This window comes from Brienomyrus brachyistius, chromosome 8 (assembly GCF_023856365.1).
Source record: "Brienomyrus brachyistius isolate T26 chromosome 8, BBRACH_0.4, whole genome shotgun sequence".
NCBI lineage: Eukaryota > Metazoa > Chordata > Actinopteri > Osteoglossiformes > Mormyridae > Brienomyrus > Brienomyrus brachyistius.
In genome coordinates, this window is record NC_064540.1 from 13,096,343 (window position 1) to 13,123,414 (window position 27,072).

Genomic DNA, 27,072 nt, shown 5'->3' on the forward strand with positions numbered 1-27,072 from the left:
AGAGGAAGGTGAGGGAGATGTGAGGGAAAACCTGTACTAATTAAACCATGCGCACACCACTACTACACTGGTACACCTTTTACCTATTGCTATCAGCTGATATAGAATTTCAGAAATGGGAAACCAGACAATACTTGTCAATTAACATTTACAGCTTGGTAGAGTGCAGGCAAATTCATTCTAAGATTACAACATTTTTTTCTTTTTTTTAATTCACTGGTATAAATGTATGAAGACGACTCTCTTGTTTTCATTAATATTGTTAATTTTGTTAATGCAAATCAGAGATAGATTCAGGTCAGAGTATGATTCCCAAAGAGAATCAGGAGGAAATGTCATCTTACTATCAGGCATGCTGTGGATCTGCTCTCCTAGGCTCTTGAAATATGGATGCTTTAGTGATGCCTCAGCCGAAATCCTCTCTCTCGTTTCATACTGCAGGATTTAAGGCATCAAGAAGCAGTTACTATACTTTTCAAACAGTATAATGCTGTGTTTATACAATATATATGTGGTAATGTAAAATGCTGCTTATTTAAGTGTTAGATTTTTTTTACAGTAATTTATTTTTAGCTTCAATTAGCTAGGAAAAAACTGAAAATATTCCTTTGAAAAATTTTCTTGACAGCTTTTTAATGTATTAAAATTATAAGGTTTTAGTTATTGGTAATATTGACAAATATTTAATGTGCATTGCAATTTGTTTAATTTTTACACTGAACGAAACATGGTATGTTTGATTTAAATGTTATATTTCTTACCAAAAGTAGACTTGAAAGAAGGTCAATTCCCTCGGTGTCTAATCTGAAATTAGCATTACTTAATTTTCAAAAGCATCAACACATCTTATTCTCATATCATTTTCACACTATTATGTCAACAAACAAGAAGTTTGCTTATTTGCTAATTAAGAATATGAACAGGAAAATATGCAGGATAATCCTGTTTCTCATATTTGACATTTACTTGCTGCATGCAGCAGTAAGTTTATCATTCAAAGGGTATACTTACCTTGTGATAAAGATCATAGATTACTTGTGAACCCATACGGGTTTTAGCAGTTACCTAGGTACATGGTTGATGAGTGGCTGAGCTCTGTACTGGGGGAAGAGGTAAGACCTGAATTCCTCATTGGCTGTTATCCCAGGCCAGTTTTCTTCATTGGGAGTGCCTGTGCATGTAAAATAAAGTGAGAATGTAGACATCTGCTAATGTTTAGGAGAGTAGCTGGAACTTTGGTTGTACGGACAATGTCCTTGATGAATGACTCCTTCTGTGGTCCAACTTAAATTGGCTAGACATGTACAATGGTCAATGAACAACAAGCAGTTGAACACTGGTAAGGTGAGAGGAAGTAGTTTTATTTATGTAAAATAGATCAAGTCTCAAAGCTAAAGTATGACCTTCATGGAGGTCACTGGAGTCTGATGGATTTGGAACAATATGCACAAGTAAAATTTTTGTTTGTCACATTCAGGAGATTGCCTTTGGGTATTTATCAATGGAGATCAGTAAATGTACAAATATAGGATATAACAAAATTCAAGGTCCACTGAAATCTGCTTTACCAAAGTTACAATCCAGAGAAAGGTCCAGATTTGGTCCCCTCTCAGCACAAATACATGAAAGTTATTGTATTTAATGAAGAAAAGAATTTAGAAACTCTTAATTGTAAAAATATACATTATTAGTATATTAAAATATGTTAGTGAGATGGCTATAGAGATCAAATTAAAATGTGCAGAATGTTTTATGAAAATGTCATTTAACTTGAGAATAGATGGAGCCACTTTCTATCCTTGTCAAAATTTGGTAAGGAAGCTCCAGCCTACCAGGGCAGCACAGGGCTGGATGGAATACCAGTCCATTGTGAGACACATACCCACACGCTGTACCGGCAATTTAGAGACACTGTTTAGCATAAGTGCATGTTTTTGGACTGTGGGAGGAAACATGCGTGATACAGGGTAGAACATGCACACTGTACACATATAGATGGGACTGGTGGCATACAAATCCCAAAACAGGGTTAAGGGGACAGTGCCTCTCACTGAGCCACTGTACCACCCATCCTAGTATACTGTGATGTGGCAGATTGTTTTCTCTTGGCTATCAGCACTATTTTATGGTCATGCTGTTTATGGTATTACCCATGAGTCGAAAGATAAAGTGAAGCTCCTCTTTCACTGTCGATCCTGGGAACATGGGCCGACCTGTTGCCATCTCAAACAGAATGCACCCAACCCCCCTAAAATCAGAAGCACGAATGTTCCAGTGTTAGCATTGCTGTGGATAATTTCAATGCAGTGGTCATGACATTTTTACATTTTGTAACAACCAAGAGTCATTACATTGGTTCAATGACACCAACATCAGTATGAAAAATTATATATGCATCTTATATTGAGGGTATGAAATTCATATCTGCAACAACTAGTAAAAATTATGCAAAATGGCTTTATAACTGGACAAATACAATAATTGTTAGTGATAAAGTAGCATATAAATATTCTAAATTCATGTGGATATACTTAACCACTAATGAATCACTAACAAACACAATATACCAAATGGGAAGTCTATCAACGAAAATTTGTATAATTATTATTATACTAATATTAATGTATTAATGTTATTATAGAAAACTCAGAAGATTATATCACACCTCACAGGTTGAGAATCATTAACCTGTACAATGTTCAGAGGAGATCTGCAAAAAGATCCTCAGAATATGTTTAGATGGCAGGTGGCTGTGTCCACAAGATGGTGGCTGCAGGCTTCATTTTTGCTCTGGGCTGCCCCTGTCTTGCAGTTCCAGTTTACCAGTTTTGAGGTAATTTTGACATGTACATTTTCAGGTGTAGATTTTCATCCATACAATATTTTTGTGAAGTGGTAATAAGGTCCATCAAAGATTAAACAGAAAATACAGTAATAATAGAGTGATCCACAGAGAGTGTTCAAAAGAATAAGCATCTAATCATCTCAGGTGTCTAAGCACCATTTATTCAGTTTGGTGCGATTTGTTTCAAAATATGAACAGTTCCAGATCAGCAGCCATACTTTTTGTCTATAAAATTGGAAAAGATTGGACAAAGAATTTTCTTAGTTATCATTAGGGCTGCACGGTGTCACATTGTGATATTATCGCGATTATATACCGCATGCGCAGTAATCCCCAGGGTTTCAGATGACAGGTGTAAACCTTTGTACGGATGTTAGCTTTTTCTTACTATATGGACATTTATTTACACTTGCAAATTGGTAAGCAGATTATTTACCCGTAGAATATTAATATAACACCCAAAATTTAGTAAACTGTAGAAATTCGGTGAATCTTTATGTTTATTAAACTCAGTCAGTGGAGAGTGCCACATACTACTGATTTTGTGAATCATAGAAGCAATAAGCACTAAAGAGGCAGTGAAGAAAGGGACAGCTCAGTAGGAACAACATCGTTCAAAAATGGAGATACAGATACTGGAGATTTTTCCTTTCTATTCTTTATTTCCTGATCTCCCATGAAAGCCCCCATTATCATCATTATTATTATTGTCATTATTATTTTTATCTAATTCTGTTTATAGTTATTGACACAATTGATTTACCCCTTCCCATGTCTTAATATGAAATAAATGATGTAAATATGATTTTGACTTAGCCATTGCTTATTGTTAATCATTTAACTTCTTTGTGAAAATATGTGGATGTGTTGTTCAACTAATAAAATCAATAAAAAATTGAAAATGGAGATATTGTGGGTAAAGGAGTTAAAAAGACATAGGTGGTGTGGAGTTTTTGTATTTTAAAGTCTAACATGTTTATTAAACATAAGGATACACCAAATGTATGAAGATTACTATATTTTGGGCATTGCAATACGCCTGATATTAATATATTAGGTGTATTATAAATTATTAGGCAGATACTCTTAATCTGCTTACCAAGTTGTGGGTGTAAGTAAACGTCCATATAGTACCAAAAAGCGGGTGTCCAGACATATGTTTACGCCAATCATCTAAATCCCTGGTAATTATTTTGTATGAGCTATATAATTGTGATGTGATTTTGTGTAGCCCTAGTTATCATGCTGACAAGGGTCTGAGCTGGCCCTCTCTCTGGTATCACTATACAGCACTGCTGCAAATTGGGTGCAATTTGTCTCAAAATTTTAAACAATATCTTTCAAATATTTTTTGAGTTATTTCACTAAAATGATCAAATGTCTGAAACTACATTTTTTTGTATCACTGTGTGGTGGTGCTTCAGTTTTAGGGCAATCTGTCCAAAACTTCCCTAGAGTGTGTTTGCAAAGTCATATCAGTAAAATACTTTTAGAGCTACTGTGCTCAGAAAGCTTACTGCAATTTCTTTCCATTTCTGCCACACAGTTCTCATTTTAAGGGCAATTTGTCTGTGATGATCTTTATTCATATAATGTTTCTGTGAAGCAGTAATAAATAATTAACTCTAACACCCTAATCATCAACAGTGGAGCCCCATAAGTTTATGTCTGAAGCTTGCTACTTAACTCCCTGTGCACTCGACTACAGCCACACAAAGCTCCAGTAAAGCTCCATTGCAAAATCTGTGTATGACACAGTGGTGGTACATCTTCAACGGGGATGAGATGACATAACTGGAGGAGGTAAAGGAGCTACAGTGTATCTCTGTGGTGACAGGCTAGTAAGGTGTTCTGTCTCAAAATTCAAAAATCCTAGAAGTTCTAGTTCATCACTGAAATTTTTAAAAAAAGATCCACGAAATTGTTTTAGAGTTATTGTCTTTACAAACAAAGTGTCTACGTCAGCAAACTGGTGTCAAAGCTATATTCCCTGGAGCCCTGGGAATAGTTTTGGACATACATGTTACAACAAGGTAAAACTACATTAACTTTCACATTTCCAGGTAATCCATGCTTCTAAATACTGGTTTGTGAGTGTGAGGCGAGTATGGATTAGTTGGGCGGAGCAAGCTACGGAGCTGTCCGGCAGTGATTGTATTTATGTTGAAATTTTCATCCAAACAGCAGTCACATCTTGCTAGAAAAGAATTTTGCTGTTTAATGTATTGTTATACCTGTATGTGTGTGGGTGGATATGTGTATATTATGTTGAATCGCTTCATTCTAGGTTGCATGCGGCGTGGGATTGTGCTCAAGCTCCTTTGACTGCTTTCCAGAAAGAGATGAAGTCTCTCTATGATTTGAAAGTGATCAAACGCTCTTTCAGGTTGGAGATCGCGTGTTGGTTTTGTTGCGTTTGCCTCATCCCTCTCTGCAGGCACAATTTTTGGGATCTGATCTGATTTCCAAGAAACTCACTGATGCGGATTATGTTTTGACACTCCCGATCGTAAGCCTAAATCCCGGGTATGTCATGTAAACATGCTAAAGCCTTATTGCACACGTACAGATTCCGACATAGATGCTATGTCTGCCCTACCTGTTTTGTCAATCCCGATTGTCCCAGTGCCCTCTTTGGAGTATTCCCCTGAACAAGATGATCTTAATCTTGGGCAACTGTGTTTTCCCTGTGCTCGTCTGCCAAATTCCGAAGTCCTCAAAAATTTAGCCAACGGTTTTAGCCTATCTCCCCGATTTAGCTCGACAAGACATTTGGTCCCTCGTGAGAAAATGCCTGGATTTATTCTCAGACACCCCGTCCCGTACAAATGTCCTCTGTCATGATATCGATGTTGGTAATCAGGTGCCTATTAAACAACATCCATATCGGGTAAATCCCCAGAACTGTGCTGTACTCCGTAAAGAAATTGGTCTTCTTGAAGAAAACGGGTTAGCCATCCCCAGTGTTAGTCCATGGTGTTCTCCATGTGTTTTGGTGCCAAAACCAGATGGCACATTCTGATTTTGCACCGACTATAGAAAGGTAAACGCCGTAACAAAACAGATTATTTTCCGCTAGCGTGTATGGAAGATTGTATTGATCGTATCAGCTCTGCCACTTACGTGAGCAAACTGGATCTTTTAAAGGGTTATTGGCAAGTTCCTCTTTCTCCACGTGCATCTGAAATTTCTGCTTTTGCTACTCCGGACACCTTTATGCAGTATACCGTTATGGCTTTTGGACTTAAAAAATCATAGAAGCAATAAGCACTAAAGAGGCAGTGAAGAAAGGGACAGCTCAGTAGGAACAACATCGTTCAAAAATGGAGATACAGATACTGGAGATTTTTCCTTTCTATTCTTTATTTCCTGATCTCCCATGAAAGCCCCCATTATCATCATTATTATTATTGTCATTATTATTTTTATCTAATTCTGTTTATAGTTATTGACACAATTGATTTACCCCTTCCCATGTCTTAATATGAAATAAATGATGTAAATATGATTTTGACTTAGTCATTGCTTATTGTTAATCATTTAACTTGTTTGTGAAAAATATGTGGATGTGTTGTTCAACTAATAAAATCAATAAAAAATTGAAAATGGAGATATTGTGGGTAAAGAAGTTAAAAAGACATAGGTGGTGGGAGTTTTTGTATTTTAAAGTCTAACATGTTTATTAAACATAAGGATACACCAAATGTATGAAGATTACTATATTTTGGGCATTGCAATACGCCTGATATTAATATATTAGGTGTATTATAAATTATTAGGCAGATACTCTTAATCTGCTTACCAAGTTGCAGTTAAGTTACCTTTATGCAGTATACCGTTATGGCTTTTGGACTTAAAAACGCACCTGCTACGTTTCAGCGGCTGATGAACAAAGTCTTGGGTAATGTCTCTATCTGTGAAGTCTATTTGGATGATAGCTTATACCAATACTTGGGAAGAACACATGCGTGTGCTAGAAATAGTTTTTGGGAAACTGTATGAAGCTTCTTTGGTCTTGAATTTAGAAAAGTGTGAATTTGGTAAAGGTATGGTTACCTATTTAGGAAAGACTGTAGGGCAAGGGGGGCGGCATGGTGGTGCAGTGGTTAGCACTGTCGCCTCACACCTCTGGGACCCGGGTTCGAGTCTCCGCCTGGGTCACATGTGTGCGGAGTTTGCATGTTCTCCCCGTGTCGTCGTGGGGTTTCCTCCGGGTACTCCGGTTTCCCCCCACAGTCCAAAAACATGCTGAGGCTAATTGGAGTTGCTGAATTGCCCGTAGGTGTGCATGTGTGAGTGAATGGTGTGTGAGTGTGCCCTGCGATGGGCTGGCCCCCCATCCTGGGTTGTTCCCTGCCTCGTGCCCATTGATTCCGGGTTAGGCTCCGGACCCCCCGCGACCCAATAGGATAAGCGGTTTGGAAAATGGATGGATGGATGGATGTAGGGCAAGGGGAAGTCAAGCCTGTGCAGGCGAAAATAGAGGCTATTCATTTGTTCCCTGCTCCTCAGAACAAGCGTGACCTTAGGATGTTTCTTGGTATGGCTGGTTACTGTCAGGGTTTTTGTAAAAATTTCTCGGATGTGGTTTTACCTCTGACTAGCCTCTTACGGAAAGGCATAATTTTTGCGTGGTCCCCAGAGTGTCAACAGGCTTTTGACACCGTTAAGCTGTTGTTATGTAGTACTCCGGTGCTATCAACCTCTGACTTTAATAGACCGTTTAAACTAGAGGTGGATGCTAGCGGTACTGGTGCTGTACTTCTGCAAGAAGATGACATGGGGTTGGATCATCCACTCAATTACTTTGACACCAGCTAAACTGTAGCACTGTTCAGAAGGAAGCTCTTGCACTTTTGTTGGCCCTCCAACATTGTGAAGTATACCTAGGTGGAAGGAGTGTCCCGATTACCGTTTATACTGATCATAACCCACTTGTCTTTTTGAGTCGAATGTCCTCTTCAAATCAGTGCTTTTTACGTTGGTCACTGATTTTGCAAAGTTTTAATCTGGTCATTGTTCATTGACGTGGCTCAGAGAACGTAGTGGCTGATGCTTTGTCGAGGTCACATTGATTTGTGGACCCCCATTGTGTTTTTTTTTTGTTATTGCGTGTGTGGGTCAACACTTGTGGGTGGGGGTGTTATGCCTGTATGCATGTGGGTGGGTATGTGCATCCATTCTTTTTCTGTTTTAGATCCCGTTCCGTCAGACTGCCGATTCCGGTTCCACATTTTCCATCTCTCACCCCGAAAGCCGCGCCAAAACTGGACGGACTGGTTGTCATCGCCTCGTTCCCATTTCCCGCCTCTCCAGCCGCGGATTATAAAAGATGCCTCACCACCCCACCTGACAGCTTTTGCTCGTGCTCTCTGTCTTTGCTTTGCTTATTGTATTCCTGACCCACTGTTACGACCTGTTTTTGGCTCTCGACTTTTGACTACTGTCTGATTATCGACTATTCTTATGACTACGGATTGGACTTGGTTCCCGGTGTAAATACTGTGTGTGTGTGTGTGTGTGTGTGTGTGTGTGTATGGGTGTAAGGGTTGTAGGGAGTGACTGCCATTTGTTTTCTGCGTGTGTGACGTTTTGTCCCTGTTTTGTGTCAGAGAGGTTTAGGACAGCATTTAACTTTTGTATCATTTTTCTTTCGGGTTAAGGAAGTTTTGTCGGTACGCGGGTACATAGTTCACTTGGTTTTGTTTATTGTTCTGGCCGGTGTCACTCCTGAAGTTCACATTTCCCCCAAATACACATTGTTTTCCGTTAAAATCAACGCCTTGGGTGTTAATTACTCCCTGACCCGATATCCCTATCCTTATCGCTGCTTACGCCCCGTCCCTAGACCGGGACGTAACAGTAGAATGTCAGGTGATTAGGGTGGCTTCGTTATTAAGTTAATGTAGCAAGAATATCTTTATGAACACATTAGTAGTATGCTGTTACGCTGCTTAGTGAGCTGGTTTGTGTAATCATTTTAATGAAGGGTGCATGGTTTACTCATAGCAATTTTTTTTCTGTTTGTTCATTTATGTGATTTAAATCTTTTCATTTTTGAGCAAAGGCTAAATGACTGGAATGCCGGTTAAATAATCAAAGAACAGTTTCACCTACCTCCAATTGAACAGATGAAGGGAAACTATGCCTAAGGTATACTGTAGTTACTAAAATACTAACAGGATACTTTCAACCTCTACATTACAGCAGTTTTGAATAGGACAGCAAAAGAACTACAGTTTTTAACTCTCCAGAATTGTTTTCCTCAAGTGTTTTCACTTGGCAGCCTCCTTGGATTACTTACCACATATCTATGGGGGTGGAATACTCAGTGGAGCCCAGGAGCACATCTGGTGGACGGTACCACAGTGTCACCACCTCATTAGAGTACGTCTTTGTGGGAACTGACTTAGCTCTGGCCAGGCCTAGAATAGCAAAGATGGCATATCACATACTTTTTAAAAAAGTTTTCTTTAAGAATTACAGTGAACACACAATCTTAAACACGTATTTTAAAATTGATGACAAATGTAAATTTTAGGAAATAATCCCTTTATGGAAATTTAGGGCCGAATGGTTTCTCTCTCACAGCACGGAAGGGTTAATTATTTCTCTTAGTTTCAGGAATGTGCCGTAAGCCTCACCAAAGTCAGCCAGCTTGAGCTCTCCTTTGTCATTGATGAGAAGGTTTTGTGGTTTGAGATCGCGATGTAAAATCTTCCTTGTATGGCAGTAGGAGAGGCCACGCAGTAGCTGAAACATAAAGATCTACAAGAAAGTGAAAGATACAGGCAGGCAGATTGAGAGAGCCACACATTTACTGTCATGGATTCTTTTCCAGGGTCATGTTATAGAAGCAGAAATTGATTTAAAAATAATATGAAACATTAAAATCAAAATACAACATTATGAAAATTAGATGTTATGTTCACATAACAGAGATTTTATATTATATATAATGAGATAATATTGTAGTTTGGAAATGCTTCTATAGAGTGAGAGGGGAGCAAGTCTACAATAAAAATATACCTTCACTTGGTGGTGACAATATGACAATAATTTATTTCTGTGTCAACGATAAGCGTTTCTGGGTTATGGTAAGAATTATGTTACAATACTACATTTACATTTACTTTTATTAATCAAACACTTATGTCCAAAGCAACATACAAATGAGGCAAGTAATACATGTTAAACATAAGGCTATGTGTTGTTGTGGAGCCAATAAAGCATGAGTGCAGTTAAGCTGAGCTTCCAGTGAATGCCAAGTTACAACTGCATTACTTAACATTATAATTATAAGGACAGAATAAACCAATAAGCACCTATTATGCCTGCTTGTTAAGAGGCTGCAAGAGTACTACAACAAAAACTGAGTGATGCAAAACAAAGCACTTTCAGCGTGCATAATATCTTAGCACTGCCTATATATCATGCTTCATTGTACTGTCTCAGTTGTTCAGAATTTAGTGCTTAGATCTTGAACTAAAAACTTGATTAATGTTCATTTGTACTTGAAACTTTCAAAACTTTAATGTTAAATATTTTTAAAGCACTTTTGCTGTAATGAGTCAGTTTCTTTCATATGTACAGTATTTTAAAAGCCTTAATAATGTTTATTGTTGTTATTATAACGCTACAAGCAGTGTTTCTTGTAAGGATTAAAATTCCTGTTTAAGTGGATAAATTACCATTACTATATACATTCTAGATTTGGGTGGCTCATAAACAAACAAAAAAAATTATGATCTACTGATGTAGGAAAGGGGGGGGTCCATTTAGTTGCTTCATAACTAAATAAAAGAAAAAACAAGTAATAAAAATAACTATCCATAGTCTCTGTTATGGTTGTCTAAATTAATTGGACACCCGGGCTATAGCGATATAGTACTCTCCATATTTTATGTTTTGTAATTCTTTCAAAACATGTGAGCTTGATGTCATTCTTCGAAATATCTATCAGATCCCAGAACAAAGTTTTGAGTTTCGAAGTCATGTTATAAAGTACGTGCTCTGCTTTGGAGGGAAGTGTGCCTCTTGGCATTATCCCTAACATAAGGTCAAGGTCTGACATATCTTAAAAGGAACTATTTTTGTAAATGACTGTGTTTTTGTTGTATTAACTTCTGTATTATAACCGGTTAGGCAACAAAGATATGAACTGTGTCGTATGACATGAATGCTGCTTGGGCGGTTTTTATTTCAAAACATTCCTTTACTTGACGCCACAGACTTGCCAATAAAATCAAGCAATATTTTGTCCTTGCACTTGGGGATTTATGTGACAATAGGTTGACTTGACATTTCAGGAGAATGACATAAAGCTTACCTTTACATTGTTCATACTCATAAGGTTTCCACAGTTGTCCATGTACTGTTTTAAGTCACTGTCCTGTTCAAGATGCAAAAAAAGTACACAAAGTTTAGGTGGAGTAACAAGCAACATACACTCATATACTGTATGTGACCCTAAACAGACTGACATTCGACTATTGAAACAAACTGAAAAGCATTCCAAATTATAGCCTTACTTATAAGCTCTTCAACCATTAACTGGATATTGGAAGAGGATTTTTTTTTTTCATTTTTGTCATTTATGCTGCATTACATTCAAAATATTGTAAAATATTGTAATTCTTTCCTCTAGGTGTAATATTTAAGCAATACAATGCCTCCATTTAATGTGTTATATTAACATAAATTGTAAATCAAAGAATGAAATATGCTTTCTCGATTCCTTCTTTACGATTATAATAAAATAAACCACTCCTTACCAGGTACTCAAAGACGAGGGTGAGTGAGCGGTCAGTGTGGATGATGTCATGCAGAGTTACTATGTTCGCATGCTTGAGATTCTTTAACAGAGACACTGCAGTAACATTCAGATTTATTTATAATTATTCACATTTTTTTTCTGTAATCAATCATACAATTGCAAATAACATCAGCAAGAAGAGGCTACTGTGGCCTGAACATTTCATCCCATGTCCCTAAATGGCAGCCTTTTTCACTTCACATAAAACCATGCCATACCTTCCCGAATGGCTGTGCATGGCGCCCCTTCCTCATGTTCTAGCCGAATCTCTTTCAGAGCCACCAGGTTCTCTGTGAGCTTGCTGCGTCCTTTGAATACTGTAGCATAAGTACCCTAGTTGCATGAAAAGATCATGAAAATCATTTTCAGTCAGCCTGTCAAGGCCAACTTTACATTTTTAAAAGGCATGTCACAATTCAATTTGTTTTAAAGAGGCAAAGCACAGTGTTCATATAAGGTTTAATTATGTTTTCAATGAATGTTCTTTATTAGAATTGTTGTTTTGGTCTTTTGTCATTTGGGTGCGCCATTTTGTTGTATTTCTTCTGTGCTTATGTTGATACACCCACAGTCTTATGTGACTCTGAGGACCTGGGAATGTTCCCATGTTTTTCTATCATTTTTGCTGCAAGTGACACTGATGATCTCTGTACTCCTGGATATGTAAGGAACACATACAGAACAGTGTAAAGACAGATGTCATTGAAGTTTTACATCTATTATTTTACGTAATTGTTATTCTATATTTGATCCTCTTTGAATAGAAAATGCTTATGGTTTTTTCACAAAGCAGCAGAATGATTAGACTCTTTGCAGTTGGCCAAACACAGCATTGGAGTTTCAGCATTTCCTGGGTGTGAAAGTAAATGAAAAAGTTTGCGATACTCACCTCCCCCAGCTTTCCTAACTTAACATATGTCTCCAATTTACCAAAGCCGATGTCAGACTAAAGGTAGGAAAATAGGAAAAAAAATACATCAAAAGGTTCAGCATCCTTGCTTGAAACAAAAAAAAATCTATTATATATTCTTTATATATATATATATATGCATATTATATGCACGCACACACACACACACATATACATATACAGTACTGTGCAAAAGTCTTAGGCAGGCAAAGAAAATGATGTTTAGATTATCCTGGTGTCGGTGTAAAACTATGATATTATGCCTGTCAAAGTGTGTCAGCTTCGCCATTTCAGAACCTCTGCTAAAACCATCCTAGTATTTGCAGTGACCGTCCAGTGCAGCCATGTATTTTTTTGACTTGGCCACTAGCACACCTCATACAGCTGGTCAATCTGTCACTGACTTTTTAAACCAATATATTTAATTATTTAATTGAGCTGTTGGTGAAATATAATAAAATCTAGCCACCTAGCCATCCAACTAGATATCAGTAACTTTTTAGAAAACATAAGAAATTTTTACTAGTTTTTATTGTGTTACTCTTCATTTGCACATGTTCTGATGTTAAATTGTGTTTTTTGTTCTAAGCCAAAGTACATTTGCTACCCAGATAAACAGCTTTAAACATTTCTTTGGACTGCCTAAGACTCTACAGGAGCGGGAAGTCAATGTTATGGACTATTGAGAATCAGTGCATTGCGAGCCATGGAAAAGTCAGTGTGATGGCTTGGGGTTGCTTTGACTGTGACAGAGCTAGAGATCTTTATTAAATTCATGGCATTGTCAATGCCTAGAGCTATCAAAGCATACTTCAACAGCATATCATTCCAGCAGGATTATGGCTCATTGGAAAGCCTTCAACGAGAAAATAACCCAGAAGACACCTCAAAATTGTGCAACAGCTATCTGGTGAAGGATGAAACTCATCCTCAATCCCATAGCACTTGATGGCACAAACTGGACAGAACAGTCAAAGCAAAGTATCACAAACACCCTACATCTCTGGGGATGACTGCAGATATACTCAGAAGACATGTACACTGCCCGGCCAAAAAAACAATAAATCGCCATTTGAATTTTTCGTTGAATTGCCTTTAGCTTTGATTATGGTGGACATTTGTCATGGCATTGTTTCCACAAGCTTATGCAACATCTCACCCTTTATTTTCATACAGATTTGCATGAATTTCTCACCAAGATCCTGTACTGACAAGTGAGTTGAACCACCCCATAAAGCCTCCTTCAGCACATCCCAAAGACCTTCAGTGAGGTTAAGGTCACAACTCTGTGGTGACCAAGTCATACGTGAAAATGATTCCTCACGCTCCCTGAACCACAATGAACCCAATGGATCTTCGCATTCTTGTCCTGGAATATGTCCATGCCAACCTGATGATGGATGGAGGTGTAACCTGGCTGTTCAGTAGGTTCATGAGACGGGGGCAGTTTATCAAATTCCATCAGAATCGCTCTTGGCAGTCTAAAATGGCTGACAAGTCCCAAATCATCACCGAAAAAAATAATCATTGTGGTCTCCAAATATTCACTTCCTTCTTATTTGGCTGCCAGCAATGTCCTCTAATAAATCTAAATATCCAATGATTATACTGCCTGTGACATACTTACACACGGGCCATTTCACACCTATTACATGTGAGTAAACGTGTTAGTGCCTACTCATGTTGACTTCTCAGTAGGAATATCTCTAACTTAGATTATACAAAATAAATATATTGGTACATAAGAAAGTCATTCGCTTAAAACAATAAAACAAATGCTGAATGTTAGCTGTGTATTAGATAATAAAAAATGTATTTATTAATGGACATTTCACAGTGTAAAAAATAACTGTAAATGCAACTTAAATGCACATTTCTATCTGAACTCCAGATGAGTCTTTTCCATTTCCTCCACAAAGTTCATCTGACTGTTCTGAGAAATTCATTTAATTTTTACAAAGCTTTAATGAATGAGCTCCTAGGTTATGCGTGTAGCATGCGTCACCATGGTAGTGTTTGCCACTAAGAAGAAAGTCAGTGTCATGAAAACAGAAACCTGTACCTCTACTTCGTTATCCAGCTAAGCAAGACACCCAGCTTCGTCATACAGGCCCCACATTCATTGAATCCAACATAACATTATTATTATTATTCATTAGCATTATTTTGTATTGCACAATTGCACAAATGAGGCTCAAAAACACAAAAATCTTTAGAAAAATGAATTGTCATCTTTTGCCAAATTTAATTTTACCAACTATTTACCCAAAAAGTCAAATTTTTATGATTGTATATATCCAAAAATTAAAAGGAGCATTCTGGAATGATTTTGAAATATTTACAAAAACAGATGAATTCATCCATCCATCCATCCATTTTCCAAACCGCTTATCCTATTGGATCGCGGGGGGTCCGGAGCCTATCCCGGACACAATGGGCAGGAGTCAGGGAACATCAGATGAATTAAAAAAAACTCATATGGTTTTCACAAAAATTGAATTTATGAATCATTCTTTTATACTAAGATGTGTTAACAAGTGCAACTTTTCTGAAATTCCTGTTCCAGTTTTACAAAAAAGCAAAACTGCCCAAATAGAATATGATTTTCCCTCTACATGATGTTTTAAGATGAACTGCACATGTACATCAATTAACCACCATTTCACAATTTTACCACATCATAACTGTACAGTATATGTTCGAGAGAAAATGTCCTTTTCAGGAATTACTCAGCAGATAAGTGATTTTTAATGTACATTGGTGTGTAATGTAAGCTGCTTTTGACTGGCTCTGCTTTTGAGGACACTGACTAATACAGTGATTGGCTGAGAAACATAGAAGACAGGTGCTGACCAATGAGGCTCGTCTGGACATCCGGCTTAAGGGTTTGGAGGGTGCAGTGCTGTCCATCTGCAGCTTCTTCAGGAATTCCGGTGGAAGATGTATGTCCATGGGCAGAGACATGCGCTTACTGACATCCTGTACCACAGAAACTTCAATTAACACAAAACACCCTGTGTGTTTTGGGGGATAATGACATTGAGAGTTTTTATTACAAACACTTTGTTTACCCAGTCTGAGTAATTACCTTTAAGTGTATACTGTATATAACTGAACTGTCTATTTTTCACTGTATCACATTACTACAAAATATTGTATTACTCAGATATCTGTATATGGTACATAACAATCCTTTGGTTTATGCCTTCAGAACAAAATTGATATTTTTTTCCATACACTTTTTAAACATTACCATTACTGTGATTCACTGTAAAATTGTCTATGGAATGGTATTAACTGTTGTATAAAGTGAAGATGTTTTAGTTCAATAAACAACCCTGAAATCTTGAAGAATCTGCCCTGATACTTTTCCTCCTAGAAAAATAAGATTAATATTATTAAATAAGCACACAATATTTGAACTCCAAATATATTCTGAAGAGTCCATGTTGTCGCTGTTAGAATAGGTCTGAAAAACACTGCTCCTACATACATGTTAAAGAGGCTGTTAGGTAAGGTGTTGGAGCTTTGTATGTTTTGGTCACAGTTATCCACAGTTGAATATGGCGTCCTTATTGCTATAGGTCTACCCAGTAAATGTGAAAATTTAAGCCATTGACTTCCGAATAAGCATATTTCTTTTACTTGGTCACCCTCACAAAAAGTACGTCCATGTTGTTCTAGCAGGAAAATGCAAATATAACATATGAACAATGTGATCATGTGGCCAGCACAAGGACAAGTATGAAAAATGGACGGACATGTGGATAGATGAATGAATGTATGCATGGATGGGTGGACAAAATGACACCCCCCCCAAAAAAAAAAAAAAAAAAGGAAGATGATATTGTTTACTGATTGAATGAACACTCCGCATTATTGTAGAACATCATGCAGGGCAGGGGGTCTCCAACCTTTTTCACTGCTTTAACAAAGAAAATAATCAGGGGAGCTACTAGTTGTATAGGGGAGCTACTGTGTATTTGACCTGGTCTCATCATCGTTTGAGACAAAGTCAAATACACATCTGTATGCAAAATTAAAAAAAAATACTTCAGATTTCTTTTAAGCTCTGTGTGAACTACTAAGAGCTCACAGTCGATGCGCTGCCAACCACTGATGTATATATACTGTGCATGACTATGCAACACCTGCTACAGCTTATGTACACATAAAATTACTGTTCTGTGTGTCAAGTACTGTGGAGGACATCCACGCATTCTCATTTGGCCTGCAAGTATTATATGTATGAAGAATGTATTTATTCCATGTTTTGTACCAATTGCATTATATGTATACCATACTGACCTCCACAGAGAAGCAGTGCTGCTGTGGTGGCTTGCTGTGGTAGTGGAACTGGGTGGGAGAATGGCTGTTATTGTCTACAGCGAGGGAACCGAGCTCAGGTTGCAGGGTCTGCATCGCCAGCCAGTCCGGTGCCAGGTCTGTGTAGTGTACAGAATTACAGGTACGGGGGTGATATTCAAACATCTTTCAATCAACTATCGAATACAGGGTCAGAGAGGGACCAGGGGGCTCATTTGCAAAAAATGTTTGTACATTCTTGTGGAAGAGGAAACGTTTGTACAGATTTATAAAACCTTTCATAAACCAAGATGTGCATCATACAGGTTATGAATCCCACTTATTCTATCTTCCTTTCTACAGAACAACAATAATAATTTACTACTTTAGTCTAGTTTTAGACCAAACTATAGCACAGCAACAGCCACAGTAAAAGTAATGAATAATTTGCTTAAGGCTTCCGATCATAGCTGTATATCTTTGTTTGTGTGGCTAGGTCTAACTGCAGCATTCAGTACCATGGACCATAATATTGTCTTGGACCAAGAAGTGTATGCTCAGTTGTAATAATAATCACAATAAAAAATTATACAGTAATCCCTCTGCACTCAGGCTGGCTCAGTTTAAAAGCCATGTTTTGGGTATCTGTTGTACAGATTGCCAGTGGTGGACATTGCAAGAAGTATTACAGGACCCTAATTCACATTATAGCTACCGAACTAAATCTAAAACAGTATAAATAGATGTTCAGAGTAGCATCTCCATTTAATCAGAAGTACTGTGCATTTGTCTTGGGTTCATATCTTGCTTCATGTTCTTTGAGATTTTTTTCCCCGACAAAATTGGTAAGTAGGCTCCTCTGTTATTTGAAAAATATATATTTTCTATGTTGACTATATAGAAAATATATTTCCAGCAGAAACCTATATCTAATGTACACCAGAAAACTATTAACTTGTCAACATAATGATCGTCTACACTGGGTTTTCTGCTCTGACTACATAGAACACATGTAGCCTTCTTCTTTGATAACATGCAACTGCCAAAATGGTTAAAAATAATAAATATTTATGCATTTTCATATCTATGACACATAGCCTAAACATTGAAACTATAGTAAAAGACATCAGTCATGTAATGTTGCCTGCATGATATCAGTATGACTATCAACAGGCCTTTAGCTGAGAACTGTTTACCGTACACATGAAAAGAGGTGCCACTCTGACTCTCTATATGAGACACCATTGCCACACACACACAGACACACACAAAAGCAGGTTTGTAATTATATCTCTGGCGGGTATGGAAAATGTGTAACATAACTAGAATGATGGGCATAAACTATCTCTACATAATAATATTGAATACAGCCTTTCTGTACTAAATTCAGTATGCAACATACAATTACAAACTATGCAACATAAATAAGGATGTGGTATGTAAGCTACCTGTACATAATATAGTATGCTATATAGTATAGTAGAGCAGCAGGTAATGTAGCAGCAATACAAATACAAACATATCAATTAAAGAAAGTTAAGTGGCTGGTGGAGTGAAGAGTTGGTGCTGCTCACTTGGTGAGGGACTGCAGGGAGTTCAGGAGTCTTATAGCTGTTACAAAGTCTGGTTGAGCTTGTCTGGATGCTGTGGCAACCATTTAACCATTTTCAAGTACACTATCTCTCACTCTGAATGAGGCTAAACAAAAATAATGTGATTGTTTGCTAGTTAAAACTGGTCAACTTTATGGTCTTTTGTTACTTTTCTAAATCAAACATTCTATTATTGATGGCCATTATCATAGGTAAACTCAATGTATCGACTGGTCAGTGAACGTGAAAACTCATTAATATTCTGATCCCGAAATGTCCTGTTTTTCCTTTCACCAAATATAGTAACCTATCCCAAGCAGTATTAAAAGGAGTAAAAAAAGATTTACAAATACCATGATGATTTCTTGGATTTTAAAAGGACCATTATAGTATAAAGCAGTTTGATAATGTGATATTTTTTGTTCTCATAAAAACCTTGCATCATGTGATTTAGTTGGGGGGGGGTCACTTGTGATCCCACCATTCATTTGAATGGGATTCATTTGCTTATAGGGGAGGAGTGTTCATAACCCATAAAAAATTCTCTAAAATGTAATCCATCATGTAGAAAATGTGCCAAATTGCCTTAAAAATGTCTGTACCTCTCATGCTGTTAAGGGTCACATGTGATCCTGCAACGTTCTTATAGATTTTGAACAAAAAACACTTCCCTAAAGGCATAGAAAATCCATTCAAGTGAATGGCAGCCCCTGGAGTCAGGGGCTTTGAGTACAAAATTTATTAGAGCTTTACAAAAGTAGTCCATTTGATAATGTTTCTCCTAAAGAGATACAAATTTATTTTACAAAACAATAAGTCATTACATTTTTGGCATTAAATAATTTTTATAGTCAAAACCAATATTTATATCTATTTTCATCTGTTCCCAGTGTTCCTAGGGGGGATAAATGGTGTTTTGATGCCATCTCGTGGTCAAACAGTTATTCAAGGTTAGGGATGGAATGTCTCTTAATGTTGGAAAAATCTGACGTATATTAGCTAACGTGGAAACAAATTATAAAACCTTCAAGTATGACCGTAAGCCGTATAAATTCCGATAGACTCTAACCTGACGCAAATGGTAGCAGAGCCGCAGTAGCAACATGGGCGCTGTGGACAAATGCACAGCTCCGCGCTCCAGTAGTTCAATGCTGCAGCCGTAATGCATCGTACACGCCACACATTCAATCTGTTTCAGGCCTAAGTGCTGTATTTATAAATGGTGCTTGAATAAATTGTGCTATATCCCCTTATGTGAACTCCCTGACTAAGATTTATTTAGAATACCACGAGTGAAGTTTGCTCATATTGACTTTTTTACCATTTTTTCCCGACTCCCATTCTTTGTCATTAAACTGTGAGGTGTGACTTGGACATTATCTAGCGGTAATTTCTGCAATTTAGCTTGTTTTGTGGATTACGAAAGAGAATAGATTTTGATCACTGGACCCTGATGGAGGTACAAACACTGATGCTAGCATATTTTGAGAGGTAGGTGCTTTGCTATGCATGAAATTTATAGGAAGGTATATTTCACCTGGCAGTGAGTATGAAATATTATTCAGTATTATTTTTTGGAGGTTATTTTGATCAGAAATTACTATAATGTTTTATATTTTACAAGAAGAAAAAAAAAGGTTACAATTTTAAAAAGGTACAGGTACTGTCAGGCTCCGCGGTGGACAGCAGGCTGGAAGCGGCGAAGGACGAGGCAGGTAGGCGGAATACGGGAAAACGAGGGTTTATTAGGGATGACTGGGGGTACAGCGACGCACATAACATCAATGACCGACATCAGACAGGGCAATACGTTGACGGATATACAAGAGACAAGGCGAAATAAAAGGGAAGAGCTGGGCACAATCGGGGAAGCGCACGTGGATGATGAGGGGGCGTGGCACACACGAGGATCGTACTTGTTGGGCGTGACAGGTACAATATGTATATTTATCGCAATATGTGCAAACATACATGTAAATACAATATATAACACAAAGAGAGTTTGTAAAATTCTAATGAGCTTTAATATAACCACAATTATTCTTCAACACTCCTGAACTCTCTTAGGCAAACTTCTTTTAAAAGAAATTTCGTTTAAAGTGTAATACGTTCAGTTTGTTTATAAACTGTTATTAGTGTTCAGGAGAGAGCTATGTACAGCAATAGTGTCTCCTGAAAGTCCTATGTACAAAAGGGTTAAGTTACCATAGAAACATTGAACAGATTGGTTTTCAAAACACAAGCACCCAAAGAAAATTATGCTGATAAGAATAACTGCGTATTTATGAGTACCACACCATAAATGTATTTGAAATGTTGAGTGAAATTATTGCGCATTAATAAAAAAAAAAATTATTAGGCTGCCGGAACTATCTGTGCGGTTACAAAAAAATAATGAACCCACGTGACATCTCCAGAACAATAAAAAAAATAGTAGTTACCGAAGCTATGGTAGAAGCCTTTATAACCTCCAGGCTGGACTACTATAATGCCTCCGTTCGGGTTGTCCATCTGGATCCTTAAATAAACTTTAGCTGGTACAAAATGCAGCAGCCTTTCTTTTTTAGTTTTGGTGCATCTCTCTTTATTTATCCAAGTCAGTTGATCAGATGGGGTGGGAGCAGGGGCGCTGTAAAGGGGGGGTAAACGATGACGATTCTCGGGGCCCATGACTGAGAGGGGGCCCAGAGAAGCCCCCAATAAACTGTGTTGGGGGCCCTGTCAAGATTCTTTTCATGGGGCCCAAAATCCTTAGCAGCGCCCCTGGGTGGGAGGACACAAAGGGTTCGAAAATCTACCTATCAGCCCCTCCTGTTTTACTCCAGGAACTTAAAATATCAGCCAAACTGATACCATTAGCATCTCATACCAGTTTAGGCACCATTTTAAATTCCTTTCAGCCCCTTCACTCACTCCCTTGATTGACAACTATCTATTCCATCCTGCGGGCATGGATGCTACTTTCTCAATGTGGCAAACACAAGGTTTGGGATCCTTTGGGGCATTTATATAGATGGTATTTTTTTGCAGCTGAAAAGAATTTTCTGCCTGCCTCTCAAATGTTTAGAGACTTTCAGGTCAGATGAAGCCTCTACCCAACCGTTCCCGCAGGCCCCTCTAATCATCTGTGGTTTTATGTACGTTATATTAAATTGAGTGAGATGGTCCATAATTAGCTTTGGCTTGGGTAGTCCTTGTGTCCCCACTGGAAAGCATGATGGATTTTAGAGTTACATGTTAACATTGCAATTGCATTGAGGATGCATAGAGATTAGATTGCTCAAAACACCATTCGGAGGTGGTCAGGGACACATATTGCTACATTCTTATACCAGTGTGACCGCGAATATGTCTCGGGCCACACAGCAGGACCGCCTACTCAACTGATGTCCTCGTGTGGGCAGATGTACAAAGGTACTCATTAAACGCGCGTATTTAACACATGATTTGTCAGGAATTCTATCAGTGAATAGTGGGCCACTGTGTAGTAAACTGCATTCTACAACATAAAAAAATAAATTTCAATCTCTTGGGAAGTTGGTTTAATATCACACTGTCACAATACATTCGCATGGAAACCTTGTAAAAACTGCGCAACATTAATAATCCATGCAAATTCTGAAAAAAACATATTGTGTAGGAAGCGGTTTATTGAAAATGTTTTGGAAATTGTACAGATATTTAATACGCACTACAATGAAGCTTCCTTGTTTATGTAAAAGTTGCTTCATGCTTTATTAACTATGACTAGAAATTGCCTACGATATATTAATGCAGTAAGTAATGTGAACTTCTAGTTCTAATACAGATGTCAATGAAATCACCCATGACATCAATACAGTGGTTAGTCAGATTTTAGATGAAACAGCTCCTTTGAGAGATAAAGTGGTAAAAACCACCAGACACTCCCCATGGTTTAATGATCACACATGCTCTGGCAATCAGGAGTGCCGCAGACTGGAGCACAAGTGGACCAACTGTCCCCTACAACGTGATTAAAAACCTGTTATTTTGGCATTGTGTTCAGGTCCCCACCAAGATCTGTAAATACAATAATCAAAAAAAAAAAAAAAGTCTTGTATTAAGTTTGGTTACTCACAGTTAGGGTTAGGGCTTGGTGTTGGTTAAAGTGTTCATGTTGGGATTAGAGTTTTCCACATAGAAATGAATGGAGAGACCTCACAAAGATGTAATTACAAACCTACATGTGTGTGTGGGTATGTGTGAGATGTACAAGGCAATACTGAATGGCTTTTGAAGGGTCTATTCCCTTCCGAAAAATAGAATTATTAATATGAATAAATGAATAAAAAGACCAAAAATTACAAAAACCACAAAGTATGTTTGGAAATATTCATTATAATTATAATTATTATTATAATAATTATTGGCTTTGGTGGGATCAGGTGTTGCCCTTCATTGTTAATGTACTTTTGAAAACTTCATATTTTATCATAATAAATTTTCTAGGTTAAGGTCGAGGCTCTGTGCAGGCAGTCAAGTACGCATCAAACTCACCCACCCATGTCTTTATGGACCTTGCTTTGTGCACTGGGGCAGTCATGCTGGAACAGAAAATGGCCTTCCCCAAACTGTTCCCGCAAAATTGGAAGCACAAACTTGTTCAAAATGTCTTGGTATGCTGAAGCCTTAAGAGTTCCCTTTACTGGAACTAAGGGCCCAAGTCCAACCCCCATATGTATCATTATCCCTCCTCCACCAAACTTTACAGCTTGTACAGTGCAGTCAGGCAAGTAAAATTCTCCTGGCATCTGTCAAACCCAGACTCATTCATCAGACTGCCAAACAGAGAACCATGATTCGTCACTCCACAGAAGATATTTCCACTGCTACCAGTAATGGCATGCAGTACATCACTCCATCCACCACCTGGCATTGTGCTTGGTCCTGTGAGGCTTTCATGCAGCTACTTGACCATGGAAGCCCATTTCATGAAGCTCCCAGTGCACAATTTTTGTGCTGGGGTTAATAACAGAGGAAATTTGGAACGCTGCACTTATTGATTCAACAAAGCATTGGTGACATTTACACACTATGCACCTCAACACTTGGCAACCCCACTCTGTTACTTTATGTGACTGCATGTTTCCGTTCTTCCTAAACACTTCCATTTTGCAATAAATTGAATATCTAGCAGGGAGGAAATTTCACAAACTGACAATGTAAAGGTGGCATCCTATGACAACACCATGATTGAATTCACTGAGCTCTTCACAATGACGCACTTTCACAAATGTTTGTAAACCTGACTGCATAGCTAGGTGCTTAATTTCATACAACTGTGGCATTGAGTCTAAACGAAACACCAGAATTCAATGATTGAGATGTGTGTTCCAATACTTTTGTCCATATACTTGAGGTGCACCAATCTGTTATTGGGATCGGTATTGGCACTGACCCACACCTATTAGTCGGATCAGGTATCAGGCATGTATGACCAATCCATGTCTGATACTTACTGAGTTTTCGGCAGCCACACATAAAATTAAAGACAGCAGCTAGAAAAATTCAATTGCTGCACCCCACTTTCAGTCTGGGGTCATGCTCATCCTTGCACTAGTACCCTTTGCCCTCTGCAAGGGCAAAAATACTGTCTTTGAACATACCTGCATATTTCACTCTTGTTTGTGTGTTCAATAGAGGCCAAGTGAAGAAAACAAATCTGGAGTCTAGGGAATTCTTAATCTTTTTCTAAGAAAGACAATTACATGTTTCATCTATTTTTCACAACAGCTCATCCGATATAGTGCCACGGTGAGTCTGTGTCCCAGGCAGCACAGGGCCCAAGTCAGGGGGACACCCGGGATGGAACGCCAGTACATTTCAGAGCCCACGCTCAAGCAATAACATATTATAGGTAATTCAGAGACACCAATGGGCCTAGCAGCTTGTTTTAGGGACTGCAGGATGAGACTCGGAAAAAAACACAGAAACTTGTTCTAATGGCTTAAAAACACACAGATACTATAAGGTTAAGTGCACTCTCAATGTTATTTTTGCCCGAATGAACAATGGACTAAAATTGTTTCAATTTTAGAGAACTACCATTAGAAGTCCAGATTTTACAGCATTGATATTTTATTATTTCAAAAGGTGGAGTAAAACATCAACTTGGTATGAATCGTGGGGTTTTAATATGAGAACGCCCACTGATACTTTTTTTTTTTTTAACTGAAGATCAGATTGCTGTAATTTCAGATGCCAGTGAAAACTACCTCGTCTCTTCTACAGCACATAATCTTCTTAGCAGGTGTCTGTCGTATAATCATTTGTAAAAGTACTGTAATGCAAGGTGTTGCGAGGCAGAGGAGTACAACGGGGAAGCATGCAAAGGGTCACAAGGCAGAGGAGTATATTGCATCATGTAACCCTGCAAAGCTTGTGATTGTTAATGTAACCCATTCCTCATGGAGTCAAAATGAGTCACAAAGCTTGGAAGGCATTTTTGTGTTCCTCCATTTCAGCCAGACCCTTCTTTCTTTGCAAAAGTCCTCCTTTACTCCTTCCATCCACCTCAGTGTTAACTACTGCAAAATCAAATGCCAGGATGAAATCTATTACCTCCTCCCCTTTCTTTCTCCCATTTCTTTACCCTACTCCTCATCTTCCTTGTACCATTTCAGTCACCTGTCTACTCTGTCCCACTTGCCTATTTAGATCCCCACCAACAATCACCCTCTCATGTCATCCTAAATTATTCATCCATTTGCGCCCAAGAAGCCTCCGTATCCTCTTCCCACCCGAGGAGCATACGCACAAATTGCATCATCTATAGTCTCATCAAGGCTCATCATCCTTTCTATCCTCCTATTCATACTGCCAAGACTTTCCTTTTTAAATAATACAATACCATTATTTGCTCCTCTGTAACAACTTCCAACAGTGTCTCCTTATCTCCCGTCCATCGTGTCTGGCAACTCTCTACCTTTTCCTTTATTCCAGTCATGTCCCCACATTTGGTGTCCCCAGTCTCATCTCCAGCTAACCCCTTTATTTCTCCTTCTCCCTCTTCTTCGTCAATCAGACCCACTCATAACACTATAGCCCTTGCTCATTTCCCACAATGGTCAAAACTGCTGGATGCCTTTCCTGACACAAACCCTCTCTATTTATTGGGGCTTGGAACAGGCACAGAACAGGCTGGTTTGCCCCCCCCCCCCCCCAGTGGCTAGACTCAGTCCACCTCCTGTTTTTTGCCCACCTCCATTGTGCACATAACAATGAATGGATTATGAAAGCTTTAGCAGTAAGTTCCTCAGGCTATCTATCAGAGGCCTTTTTTACTGGGCATAGTAGTTATCCATCAGTGATCCATCATTGTTTTAAAAAATGGTAGCAATATGATGATCCATTAGCAGGTAATGAATTAATGGTTTTTATACAGCAATTCAACTATAATAATATCTTTCAAGAAGGCAACCACCATATTATTACAAGACAAATTCTATTTTTAAAAAATGGGTAAAATCCAAAGAAAATTGCACAATGCATTTACACATTGATGATGCACAAACAATGAAAAGTAATGTCTTAATATATTGTCTAATTTCCCCTCAACATATATCAGATATTTTTGGAAGAAAAATTATAATGCCCGCTTTCAATAATAAATATATGGTGCTTTTTATATCCTGTCCATTCTACATTTCTTACGTTCATTATGGTGAATGTTCAGTTGGTTGATTTGCTCGGTGAATTCAGTCTCCTCAATGGTCTCCGTTCTTGGTGCTGACAGTGAGAAACGTCGCTTAAAGTTCTTCATTTTGTTCATTATCTCAGAACAACAATCCTGGGGAGAAGAAAAGACACTGCAAATCGCACGAAGACAGTTGGACAACATGCATTGCTTTAGATCAGGGGTGCCCACACTTTTTAAGCTTGCGAGCTACTTATATATGACCAAACCAAAATGATCTACCTACTATAAAAATGCGAAACATATATTTCTTTATAGATATACCGTATGATGCACTGCTTGTCCAATCCTCCTGTGTTCCACACCCCCTCATTAACCTCGTGTGAAACCCCGATTGTCAGCCGTTTAGTGTTATTTCTGATTAGTCCTGTATTTTTCAGTCCGCGTTTTAATACGTTTCTTTAGGTCTGTCATTTAAGTTAAGTCTGATTGTGTAGTGCTGCCTGCTCATGTCCCTGCTCCTTTTTCCTAGTAAATCCCGTATTCCTCACTCTTACGTGTCCTTCTCCTGCTTCCACGCTCCGCGCACAGAAATCGGTCATGACATGCCGAGTATTCTTTATTATTATTTTTTATTTAAAATAAATAAATAAATAAAGCACTTTTAAATTGAACTGGGATTGTAGTTCCTTAACCTTCCTCTTTCTCAGATCGCTTTTCGGGGGAAAGTTAATGTCGTAGTTTTTATGAAAAGTCCGAAAATACCGCTCCACGTTTCCCTTCTTCGGAAAAGCAATGGTAGACTGACAGATGAAGTAAACGCACTTCGAATATGACATTGTAGGGAAAAACCCTTCTTCCTTTCCATATGTAAGTGGTAGGTTTTTGCTTCTTACTTGGTCCAGCTCCCCCATTTATTTTTATACCGTTTTTTAAGTTTAGTAGAAA

The 27,072-nt window shown here is 38.1% G+C and overlaps 1 protein-coding gene across 2 annotated transcripts in view; it reads right to left on the reverse strand.

The window, feature by feature from the left end:
- Positions 1-27,072, reverse strand: part of cdk18 (cyclin dependent kinase 18) — a 49,922-nt gene that overhangs the window by 2,050 nt on the left and 20,800 nt on the right. The window contains exons 2-14 of one of the 2 annotated variants that reach the window (XM_049021616.1): positions 26,142-26,277; positions 16,879-17,015; positions 15,424-15,549; positions 12,550-12,606; positions 11,879-11,993; positions 11,620-11,714; positions 11,175-11,237; positions 9,490-9,613; positions 9,150-9,270; positions 2,151-2,248; positions 1,066-1,171; positions 762-804; positions 345-435 (exon numbers count right to left, since the gene is read on the reverse strand). In XM_049021616.1, the coding sequence (XP_048877573.1) occupies positions 345-435; positions 762-804; positions 1,066-1,171; positions 2,151-2,248; positions 9,150-9,270; positions 9,490-9,613; positions 11,175-11,237; positions 11,620-11,714; positions 11,879-11,993; positions 12,550-12,606; positions 15,424-15,549; positions 16,879-17,015; positions 26,142-26,259 (1,294 nt within the window). In that variant the 5' untranslated portion in view covers positions 26,260-26,277. Of the gene's footprint in view, positions 1-344; positions 436-761; positions 805-1,011; positions 1,172-2,150; positions 2,249-9,149; positions 9,271-9,489; positions 9,614-11,174; positions 11,238-11,619; positions 11,715-11,878; positions 11,994-12,549; positions 12,607-15,423; positions 15,550-16,878; positions 17,016-26,141; positions 26,278-27,072 lie in introns of those variants that run through there. The other variant, XR_007399128.1, reaches the window with a different exon arrangement.